The sequence below is a fragment of the Coregonus clupeaformis genome, chromosome 1, assembly GCF_020615455.1.
Source record: "Coregonus clupeaformis isolate EN_2021a chromosome 1, ASM2061545v1, whole genome shotgun sequence".
NCBI lineage: Eukaryota > Metazoa > Chordata > Actinopteri > Salmoniformes > Salmonidae > Coregonus > Coregonus clupeaformis.
The window spans coordinates 50,839,845-50,851,894 of NC_059192.1; the positions used below are offsets into that span (position 1 = coordinate 50,839,845).

A 12,050-nucleotide genomic window follows, 5' to 3' on the forward strand; every position below is an offset into this window, starting at 1 on the left:
TCTCCGTAGGTGCTGTGTGAGCTCTTCCAGTTGGCCCCCCAGCGTGGAAATGTGCCCATCTCTGGCAACATCTCTGGCTTCATCCGCAGGCTGTTCCTGCAACTCATGCTGGAGGACGAGAAGGTCACAGTCTTCCTGCAGTCGCCCTGTCCGGTGGGTATCAAGTTTTCGTAGGCTCTGATCTCGGATCAGCTCTCCATACCCTCAATCCTAAACTTAACCATAAGGTGGGAAAATGTCAAACTGACCTTAGATCAGAGTCTTGGAGCAATTTAATTATCCTACCTATTGACTTGCATTAGAAAGGAATAATGCTATGATGTGATATCCCCAGGTGGCCACAAGGGGCAAGCCCAGCGGTACAGACAATCCCTCCTCACTCAAGGCTTTCCCCAGACTGATGCTTGTCGGGGAAACGGCACCGCACCTCAGTCACATCAATGCTCCATATTTCACCCTCCTCAATGATCAGTTGTAATGAGTGGAGTTTAGAGAGCAGTCACGGTGGGGGGGAAGGGGTTTCAATTGTCTAAAGCTAATTTAATTTTAACCTCCTACCTCTCGTTGTCCTCTGTTCTGCCCCATCTCCTTTTTGATGAAGTGTGAACAGTGTCAGGGAAGGGTGAGGGTCATTCCATGGACAAGGTGAAGGATGACTGTTGTGCATGGCATGCCGAGAGGTTTCTGATTATGCACGACGACAAACCTACATCTAACTTAGAGGAGGTCATTTGTGTGCTAAATTACACAAGGCATCCTGGGAATGGCATCAGTGAAGGTTAATCATGTATGATCAGTAGGTGATTAATAGCAGGGTGGGTCTACATGCTAATGTGTTTACCCATTAGGTAATGTCAGACAGTCCACTTTGTCTTGCCTTTACCCCCAAATGTTTTTACTTACCGGTACATCAGGCTTTTTCAGATCTGCGGAAAGTTAATGACGTACTCCATACAACATTTTGATCTCATCAGCATTGAAATTATGACGTCATTTGATCTGTGATATTTAAGGAAGGATCACTACATTTCTCCCTAATCTGCATCTCACTGGAGGGAACTTGACATTTTGATTTGCTGTCAATCAAAAAAAGGGTAGACTTTATTATGCTAGCTACCATATCAAGATATGGATTCTTGATCATTGTTGTTCCTATGAGAAGTGTATCAGACTTGCCTAAAAGCCAAGGTGCATGTTTCAAACAGCCTTTTATATTACATCATCCTAATGGCTTCTCCTTCCAGGCTAGTGTCTGTGGTGTAGTGAGTTGTGTCAGGAATGTGTACTGTGGGGACTGAATGAGTGGGCTGAGGTTGTGTTTGGAGCTGCAGTGAGTTGTCCAATGACCCTCAGTAGCTGAGCCGTGCTCTGGCAACACCATGCCTGTCGCCTGTAGGTCTCGGAAAGCAATAGATGTCGCCTGGGATGTTGTGGACATGTAACATTCATGCTGAATAAGAAGCCTTGTCAACTTCAATAAAGGCAGAGGCAGGAGTGACAGAGTGGGAGGTCTTTAGCCAAGGCCGGCCTCATTCGCTCTTAATGTGGCCCTGCATAGTGCTTCCATAACTTGCGTCTCTCACTCGTAGTCATGATCATTCATAACATTGGTAGTAGTGGTATTATGTACTTGGTCTGTCCTAATACTTTCTCATCTATCTTCAGCTGTACAAGGGACGCATCAACGCTACCAGCCATGTGATCCAGCACCCCATGTATGGAGCAGGGCACAAGTACCGCACACTCCACCTCCCCATCTCCACCACCCTGGCTGAAGTCCTGGACCGGGTGTCTGGTATGTCTGCTGCCCCTACACAACCGTCACTATTGATGGGGACGGAGTTATGTAAGAAGCACTGAATCCAATTTTTCTTTGTGCTCTATTAAATAACTGTTCCATTTCCTAAAATAGACATTGTGACAGTCTCTCTATAAACTAACCTGGCCTGTCCACTTCTCCTTAGGGGGATGGTGTCCACACTTATAATCTCAGGAAGCATATATGCTATGTCCATTAATTTGACAAGTATTTCGCTGCACTGGTAATAATATCTGCAAATCTGTGTACGCGACCAATAAACTTTGTGTCCAGTGCCACTCGGACAAACCCTCCTCCCACAGCCACAGACACACGGGATCTAAATGGGGGGGAAACCCATTCTCCGTACGCTGCTCATCATTCAAGCATTTTATCCCCTCTCACTGGGTCCTTACATTTGTGAAAAGGCAGACATATTTGAAGTTAATGCACCTTGTCAGCACCTCGCACATTGTCGGACACACACACAAATGCATGGAGAAAACACACACGCACGCTCGCAAACACGATAACTCGCGCGCACACACACATAATCTCCCTGGGCATAAACATTGACCTTTTCAGGCGACTGCTGCGTCCACTCACAGCTTCTCATTAGCATGAGTGCGGAAGAATGTCCCGCCATATTAGCGTTCCAGCAGGTGGAGATAGCGCTCTGATTTAATGGCTACGAAGTTCATCAGCTGGTGGTAACTGCGTTCATAGAGAACATCAGTACAAACTTTCACTCAACCTCCGTCCACAAGCCTAACATAGTGGCAGTTAAATGACACACCCTCGTGCCCCATTCTTTAACCCTGCTGGTCAACTCTATGATTGAAATTGCCCTGCGTGCGCTGCTGCACGGATTTTTTTGTATTTATTTTGTGTTGGCCTTTACTAGAAGCCCCAGAGTTTGTAAGAAGCACCGAATCCAATGTTTCCTTGTGCTCTGTTAAATAACCCCTCTCTATTTCCTAAAATAGTCGTTGGGCCCAGTCTCTCTATAAACTGACCCGGCCTGTCCCCTTCTCCTTAGGGGGACGATGTCCATACCTATAATCTCAGGGTGCAAATAGGCTATGTCCATTCTAGATTAGAAAAGCCCTCTAAAAACATGCACCCCCCTCAAAACATGATCGAACAGTAATATATACCCAGATGGGAGAATTGTTCAATTTAAGGCTTTATCTGGTTGTCAATGTTTATTTTTTTGTTTATAAAATAAATAAATATTTAACCTTTATTTAACCAGGTAGGCCAGTTGAGAACAAGTTCTCATTTACAACTGCGACCTGGCCAAGATAAAGCAAAGCAGTGTGATTAAAAACAACAACACAGAGTTACATATGGAATAAACAAAACGTACAGTCAATAACACAATAGAAAATCTATATACAGTGTGTGCAAATGTAGTAAGTTATGGAGGTAAGGCGGCAATAAATAGGCCATAGTGCAAAATAATTACAATTTAGTATTAACACTGGAGTGATAGATGTGCAGAAGATGATGTGCAAATAGAGATACTGGGGTGCAAATGAGCAAAATAAATAACAATATAAATAACAATATGGGGATGAGGTAGTTGGGTGGGCTAATTACAGATGGGCTGTGTACAGGTGCAGTGATTGGTAAGCTGCTCTGACAACTGATGCTTAAAGTTAGTGAGGGAGATAAGTGTCTCCAGCTTCAGAGATTTTTGCAGTTCGTTCCAGTCATTTGCAGCAGAGAAACTGGAAGGAATGGCAGCCAAAGGAGGTGTTGGCTTTGGGGATGACTAGTGAGATATACCTGCTGGAACGCAGACTACAGGTGGGTGTTGCTATGGTGACCAATGAGCTAAGATAAGGCAGGGATTTGCCTAGAAGTGATTTTATAGATGACCTGGAGCCAGTGGGTTTGGCGACGAATATGTAGTGAGGGCCAGCCAACGAGAGCGTACAGGTCACAATGGTGGGTAGTATATGGGGCTTTGGTGACAAAACGGATGGCACTGTGATAGACTACATCCAATTTGCTGAGTAGAGTGTTGGAAGCTATTTTGTAAATGACATCGCCGAAGTCAAGGATCGGTAGGATAGTCAATTTTACGAGGGCATGAGTGAAGGAGGCTTTGTTGCGAAATAGGAAGCCGATTCTAGATTTAACTTTGGATTGGAGATGCTTAATGTGAGTCTGGAAGGAGAGTTTACGGTCTAACCAGACACCTAGGTATTTGTAGTTGTCCACATATTCTAAGTCAGACCCGCCGAGAGTAGTGATTCTAGTCGGGCGGGCGGGTGCAAGCAGCGTTCGATTGAAGAGCATGCATTTAGTTTTACTAGCGTTTAAGAGCAGTTGGAGACCACAGAAGGAGTGTTGTATGGCATTGAAGCTTGTTTGGAGGTTTGTTAACACAGTGTCCAATGAAGGCCAGATGTATACAAAATGGTGTCGTCTGCGTTATGGTGGATCTGAGAGTCACCAGCAGCAAGAGCGACATCATTGATATACACAGAGAATAGAGTCGGCCCGAGAATTGAACCCTGTGGCACCCCCATAGAGACTGCCAGAGGTCCAGACAACAGGCCCTCCGATTTGACACATTGAACTCTATCTGAAAAGTAGTTGGTGAACCAGGCGAGGCAGTCATTTGAGAAACCAAGGCTATTTAGTCTGCCAATTAGAATGCGGTGATTGACAGAGTCAAAAGCCTTGGCCAGGTCGATGAAGACGGCTACACAGTACTGTCTTTTATCGATCGTGGTTATTATATCGTTTAGGACCTTGAGCGTGGCTGAGGTGCACCCATGACCAGCTCGGAAACTAGATTGCATAGCGGAGAAGGTACGGTGGGATTCAAAACGGTCGGTGATCTGTTTGTTAACTTGGCTTTCAAATACTTTCAAAAGGCAGGGCAGGATGGATATAGGTCTGGAACAGTTTGGATCTAGTGTCACCCCCTTTGAAGAGGGGGATGACCGCGGCAGCTTTCCAATCTCTGGGGATCTCAGACGATACGAAAGAGAGGTTGAACAGGCTAGTAATAGGGGTTTGCTACAATTTCGGCGGCTAATTTTAGAAAGAAAGGGTCCAGATTGTCTAGCCCAGATGATTTGTAGGGGTCCAGATTTTGCAGCTCTTTCCGGACATCAGCTATCTGAAATTGGGTGAAGGAGAAGCGGGGGGGGGGGCATGGGCAAGTTGCAGCGGAGGGTGCAGAGCTGGTGGCCGGGGTAGGGGTAGCCAGGTGGAAATTATGGCCAGCCGTAGCAAAATGCTTATTGAAATTCTCGATTATCGTAGATTTATCGGTGGTGACAGTGTTTCCTAGCCTCAGTGCAGTGGGTAGCTGGGAAGAGGTGCTCTTATTCTCCATGGACTTTACAGTGTCCCAAAACTTTTTGGAGTTAGTGCTACAGGATGCAAATTTCTGTTTGAAAAAGCTAGCCTTTGCTTTCCTAACTGATTGTGTATATTGGTTCGTGACTTACCTGAAAAGTTGCATATCGCGGCGGCTGTTCAATGGTAATGCAGTACGCCACAGGATGTTTTTGTGCTGGTCAAGGGCAGTCAAGTCTGCGGTGAATTTTTTGAATGGGGCATGCTTATTTAAGATGGAGAGGAAAGCACTTTTGAAGACCATTCAGGCATCCTCTACTGACGGTAGGAGGTCAATATCCATCCAGGATACCCGGGCCAGGTCAATTAGAAAGGCCTGCTCGCTGAAGTGTTTTAGGGAGCGTTTGACAGTGATGAGGGGTGGTCATTTGACCGCGGACCCATTACGGATGCAGGCAATGAGGCAGTGATCGCTGAGATCGTGGTTGAAGACAGCGGAGGTGTATTTAGAGGGAAAATTAGTCAGGATGATATCTATGAGGGTGCCCATGTTTACGGATTTAGGGTTGTACCTGGTAGGTTCCTTGATAATTTGTGTTAGATTGAGGGCATCTAGTTTAGATTGTAGGACGGCCGGGGTGTTAAGCATATCCCAGTTTAGGTCACCAAGCAGTACGAACTCTGAGGATAGCAATTCACATATGGTGTCCAGGGCACAACTGGGGGCTGAGGGCAAGCGCCAACAGTGAGACTTATTTCTGGAAAGGTGGATTTTTAGAATGTCAAGAGTGTGGTGGTGGGCTCCAGCTTTGTGACAGCATGGCACAGTTAGCTGTGTGGCTATGATAAATTGCTCTCCTCTTGGAACCTTGAGAACACCAGATGGAGGCCTGATACAACAGGGCTTTATGAGGCTCTACCCAGTGAGGTAGGGGCAGGCTCTGTTAATGATACAGCACAGCAGAGACTGCTACATACAGCTAGCGCTAGCCAGGGGTCTTTTAAAGGAGCCTGTGTTAGTGGCCCTTGGAATTGCTAATAGCAGATGATCTGCCATCAAGCCCATCTTATCTGAACTCTCAGAGAATGGAGGACTGAGATGGGCTAGATATCTCTTGTTGATTGCGTTGCCTTGTTTGCGCGTACGTTAGGGTTGATGTCAATACTTCTGTGCAAATGACCAGTTGGCCAGTGGCATCTACTCTTTCACATAAGTGGCTTGTTACCGAAGGGTGGCTTGTTACCGAAGGTTGGCTCTAACGTGGCCCGTCTCTCTCCCTCCCTCTTTCAGACACCCCCAGCATCACAGCAAAGCTGATCAACGAGCAGAAGGAGGACAAGGAGAAGAAGAATCAAGAGGAGAAAGAGAAGATGAAGACCGACAGTGGTTTCCAGGACAACTACAGCGTTGTCGTGGCCTCAGGTACGTTTGGCCCTCTCCGATCTGTCAGCCTATCATGGCGGGCCACCGCATCCCTTCCCTCCCACGCTTGCCAATCATTTTGGCTTAGCATTAATTTATTTATTCTATAGCACCAATTAGAGGGCAGGAATTGTTTGGCTGGTAGCTGGGCTTCCAGCCCTATGTTGAGCTCCTGCACCGAATGTAAATGATTGGTCTCTTTGTATATGGAAATAAGCCCTTGAATAAAAAATGATGATTTTTACAGATGCTCATGTAAATGGACAAATGGCTAAATATCCCATTTTATCTTAAATCAATTAAGTGTTTATCTTGAAATATTGAAAGCACTAGACAGAAGAACCTCTGGAATCACATTCACTAGGATGTAAAAGTGCCATTTCACGTGATAAAATGACCCGAGTGTGTTTCCCTCTCAGGCTTGAAGTCCCAGTCGAAGAGAGCTCTTTCCACCCCTCCCCGTCCCCCTTCGCGGAGGGGCCGTGTGATGAGCGACAAGCTGACATCCTCCTCAGGTGTGGACCCCTCTGCCAAAACGCTCAGCGTGCCTGTCTTCCACCTCTACCACAAGCTGCTCCCAGGTACTGTACACACACACAGGGTTGTCAGCTCCCCTCCTTCCAGCACCCCCCTCTGCCAAGGGAAGCCTATTGATCCGACCTGTTTAATGAAGCAGTGACCTCAGTCAATTCATTGAGCCAGTGTGGCTGAGTGTCCTTTGGCTCGTTCTAGTGTGTATTGCTGTGACCCTGGGGTGTCAAGGTAAATGTTAATTTAGCTTTTGATACTTTAGACATTGTGTCAATACTGAAAATCACAGCCATCAAGATCCAAGTATTAACTAACTCTGGGAAGATGAGCAAAAACATGATCACACCTGGGTTTGCAAAGATACAAATGTACTAGGCGCAAAAGCAGCACTCCATCCATGATGTCTTGTCTTCACATGTAGTCATTGTTATCTAGGTCACTAGCCTTTATGTCATGTAGCTGTCATGTATTTCCTGACCCTCTGGGCCTGGTAGTGTGACCGGAGAGTGACCGCAAGGCTTTGGTTCGTCACTGAACACTGTGTCTCATCCCTCCACCCCCCTCAGGTCAGCCCCTGCCGGCAGAGATGACACTGGCCCAGCTGTTGACCCTGCTTTACGACCGTAAGCTGCCCCAGGGCTACCGCTCCATCGACTTGACTGTTAAGCTGGGCTCCAAGGTCATCGCCGACCCAGGCCTTTCCAAGACGGACTCCTTCAAACGGCTCCGCTCAGAGAAAGGTATGTAAGAGCACGCACGTACATACAAGCGCATACTTGCATTCAGACATAAGCGCGTGCGCACACACACACACACAACCACACACTCCTTCTACCTCCCTCTGCGTCTGTCACTTTTCTTCTTGCTCTGTAGTTAGTGTGTACAGTTGTGGTCAAAAGTTTTGAGAATGACACACGTATTGGTCTTCACAAAGTTTGCTGCTTCAGTGTTTTTAGATATTTTTGTCAGATGTTACTATGGTATACTGAAGTATAATTACAAGCATTCCATAAGTGTCAAAGGCTTTTATTGACAATTGCATTACGTTTATGCAAAGAGTCAATATTTGCATTGTTGACCCTTCTTTTACAAGACCTCTGCAATCCGCCATGGCATGCTGTCAATTAACTTCTGGGCCACATCCTGACTGGTGGAAGCCCATTCTTGCATAATCAATGCTTGGAGTTTGTTAGAATTTGTGTGTTTTTGTTTGTCCACCCGCCTCTTGAGGATTGACCACAAGTTCTCAATGGGATTAAGGTCTGGGGAGTTTCCGGACCCAAAATGTTGATGTTTTGTTCCCCGAGCCACTTAGTTATCACTTTTGCCTTATGGCAAGGTGCTCCATCATGCTGGAAAAGGCATTGTTCGTCACCAAACTGTTCGTGGATGGTTGGGAGAAGTTGCTCTGGGAGGATGTGTTGGTACCATTCTTTATTCATGGCTGTGTTCTTAGGCAAAATTGTGAGTGAGCCCACTCCCTTGGCTGAAAAGCAACCCCACACATGAATGGTCTCAGGATGCTTTACTGTTGGCATGACACAGGACTGATGGTAGCGCTCACCTTGTCTTCTCCGGACAAGCTTTTTTCCGGATGCCCCAAACAATCGGAAAGGAGATTCATCAAAGAAAATGACTTTACCCCAGTCCTCAGCAGTCCAATCCCTATACCTTTTGCAGAATATCAGTCTGTCCCTGATGTTTTTCCTGGAGATAAGTGGCTTCCTCGCTGCCCTTCTTGACACCAGGCCATCCTCCAAAAGTCTTCGCCTCACTGTGCGTGCAGATGCACTCACACCTGCCTGCTGCCATTCCTGAGCAAGCTCTGCACTGGTGGTGCCCCGATCCCGCAGCTGAATCAACTTTAGGAGACGGTCCTGGCGCTTGCTGGACTTTCTTGGGCGCACTGAAGCATTCTTCACAACAATTGAACCTCTCTCCTTGAAGATCTTGATGATCCGATAAATGGTTGATTTAGATGCAATCTTACTAGCAGCAATATCCTTGCCTGTGAAGCCCTTTTTGTACAAAGCAATGATGTCGGCACATGTTTCCTTGCAGGTAACCATGGTTAACAGAGGAAGAACAATGATTTCAAGCACCACCCTCCTTTTAAAGCTTCCAGTCTGTTATTCTAACTCAATCAGCATGACAGGGTGAACTCCAGCCTTGTCCTCGTCAACACTCTCACCTGTGTTAACGAGAGAATCACTGACATGATGTCAGCTGGTCCTTTTATGGCAGGACTGAAATGCAGTGGAAATATTTTGGGGGGATTAAGTTCATTTTCATGGCAATGAGGGACTTTGCAATTAATTGCAATTCATCTGATCACTCTTCATAACATTCTGGAATATATGCAAATTACCATCATAAAAACTGAGGCAGCAGTTAATAACAAATTCTTATTTACAATGACGGCCTACATTGTAAAATGTATATTGTGAAAATTAATATTTGTGTCATTCTCAAAACTTTTGACCACGACTGTACAGTGAGCCCCGACCGTCTCTCTCCACGCCTTCCCTGACAGCCCATTCCACAGAGGGATTAATGGCTCTCCCCCTTCACTGCAATCCATTTCTCTGTCTGAGCGCTGGGCCTCTGTCTCCTGAGATGTTGTCAGGTGCCATTACCAGTCTCTGGAACGGGTGGCCCAGTGTGCGATGCATACTCACTCTGCTGTTTTTCACTGTGTTGAGTAATGGGGCTAAGGGAGGAAATGTGTATCCAGTTCTTCAATGATGCTGTACACTAGTTGCGTCCAACTCATTTTGCACCTGGGGCAGCATTCGGTCTTCAACAAGGTCTGGAGGGCCGCACTGAAAGTTGCTTATATTTCCTTGCAGTCAAAATGTGCTAAAAATTGTCCTCTATCATTTTCTATGCTACCCGGCTGTTTAGCTTTCATTGAGGTGATTTTATTAGGGCACTGGACAGTCAAGCTATGAATTGAGGTCCATTATCATTTCTACACAATTTTGATTTGGTGGAGTCATTTTAACGTATATTGAGTTTGTTTGGCCTGCCGGCCGTATGTTTGGCACCCCTGCTGTGTACGCCTTCTCTCGCTCTTAGGCCGGGGTTTACTTTAGATAGAAAGCTATTATTTTATGATCATAAATTGACTTCACTGTAAGAGAAAGATGGAAATGTGCGCTGTACGTCAGAAATGATTCAGATCCAACCAGGGAATCTGAGCTTGGACGAGGGAATGGAGGCTTGAAAATGGCATGGGTGCATCTTAATGCCTTTAGCTGTAGTAAGTACAGGCCAGTGCCTTCAGTCTTTTTCCATCAAGTCCCATTTTAATGTAATGGGGTTATTTTGGTCCCCCCTTGCATCACATATTACCTGGTATTCCTGCTTCGAAAGAAAAACTCTGCATGAAAGCTCCCAGTGCGACCTGACCACCCAATCAGATTCCACCCTATACTTTTCAAGCCCTGCTTGTTCCCAAAGCTGTTTTAGCCTTAAACGTTGGGGAAACCTTTAGACAAGATTCACGTCCTCTATAAATCTCACTATAACATCTCTAAAAGATTCATGTCTGATATAGATTTTATACTAACACACTACGCTCCATGTAATGGTTTCATGTGTTGTGGTAAATGTTATTAGTCTTGCATTGGAGCAGGATTTTAGGGGTGATGTACTAGATTTAGCCTCCCCTCTCCTAGCTTTGACAGTCAGTACCAGGTCACACATGATGATATGGGGAGGATACGTTCTGCACATTACGATATGACAGCCAGCCAGAACAGTTGATGTCTCAGTTTGATGATGTCAGCACTAGTAATGTGCAAACCTGGTAAGATCGTTTGGTTGCCTGGTTCAATAATCCAGTGATTTTACTAGTAGCCTACGGCTACACAAACACCATCTTTAGGTGCCGTCTCAGCCATAATGCATTCAAACGGAACTAATAGCTGACAAAACAGAGTCCAAATCTAGGTGTTTGCGCTTACAAATGTGTTAATACAAGTGTGTAGTCCAAACTAATCTGATTTTAAAAAATCCACTACACCCTGTAATTCCATACCATTAGGGCTCAATTCAATGTAGTTTCCACTAACTCTGCGGTAAGATATTGTTTGCAGTAAGATATTGTTTGCTTTACATAGAAACCCACTTTAGTGCCTTTTTTCTCTCTCGCTGCAGTCTAGTTGTACCATTGTAAAAAGAGCACTGCTACAAAGCCCAGACCCTGTCTCTCTTTCCGTCAGTGTGGATATTGATTATTTCCAGTGGCAGTTCACAGCCTGTATGCCTTCCCTGGCACCCTGGGGCTAATTGCTAACACTAGCCGCCACCACCTACTGTCCAAGCAGTGGAGAGCGTCAACTCGTACCTGCAGTGCACCATCTTCTTCCTCATATCAGTCCTATCTATCAGTCACACTGGATGACTTGTCCGTCCCCCTGTTGGGTGAGATATTTAAAAAGGCAACTGTCAATCAGTTCAGCCACCCCACTACTAGAACAGTGGTCTGTTAGTGGTTACCCAAGATGGGAGGCCGGTGACCTGCATGTTATCTGCTAATGAGTCTGCCCAGCTCCAAACCCATTTCATCAAGACTGTCTTCAGCCAGACACTAACCACCTGATTAGGTCAATCATTGTCTTCATCGAACCGCTTTAGTTTAACCTCTGTGCACTCTGGAGTTCAGATAATTAGTTGAGGCGTATAGATTAGAAACTGTCTGAAGCCTGCCAACGGTGTATATTCAGCACCACTGCTTTCTTCTCTGGTCTAGGGTAAAGGAACACTTTATGGAAAGACCTCAGCCCCATTTTTCTGTGCGCTGAATCATATAGTAGGCTATATGCAGTAAAATGCCTGCCTGCCAACACTTACTACGTAGCTCACCTTACATTTCCCCAGATAGCTTACGATACCGCCTTTTCCCAAAACAAATCTTTCTGGAATCTTCTGTCTCGAGACCCATTGATGCTAATAAATGGAGGGAAGAGGTGA

At 45.7% G+C, this 12,050-nt stretch overlaps 1 protein-coding gene across 20 annotated transcripts in view; it reads left to right on the forward strand.

The window, feature by feature from the left end:
* LOC121570187 (baculoviral IAP repeat-containing protein 6-like) overlaps positions 1 to 12,050 on the forward strand; it is a 141,888-nt gene that overhangs the window by 63,548 nt on the left and 66,290 nt on the right. For 19 of the 20 annotated variants that reach the window (XM_045221664.1, XM_045221675.1, XM_045221690.1 and 16 more), the window contains 5 exons: positions 10 to 153; positions 1,666 to 1,795; positions 6,411 to 6,542; positions 6,962 to 7,123; positions 7,640 to 7,813. In XM_045221664.1, coding sequence (XP_045077599.1) covers positions 10 to 153; positions 1,666 to 1,795; positions 6,411 to 6,542; positions 6,962 to 7,123; positions 7,640 to 7,813 — 742 coding nt within the window. The remainder of the gene's footprint in view (positions 1 to 9; positions 154 to 1,665; positions 1,796 to 6,410; positions 6,543 to 6,961; positions 7,124 to 7,639; positions 7,814 to 12,050) is intronic. The other variant, XM_045221688.1, reaches the window with a different exon arrangement.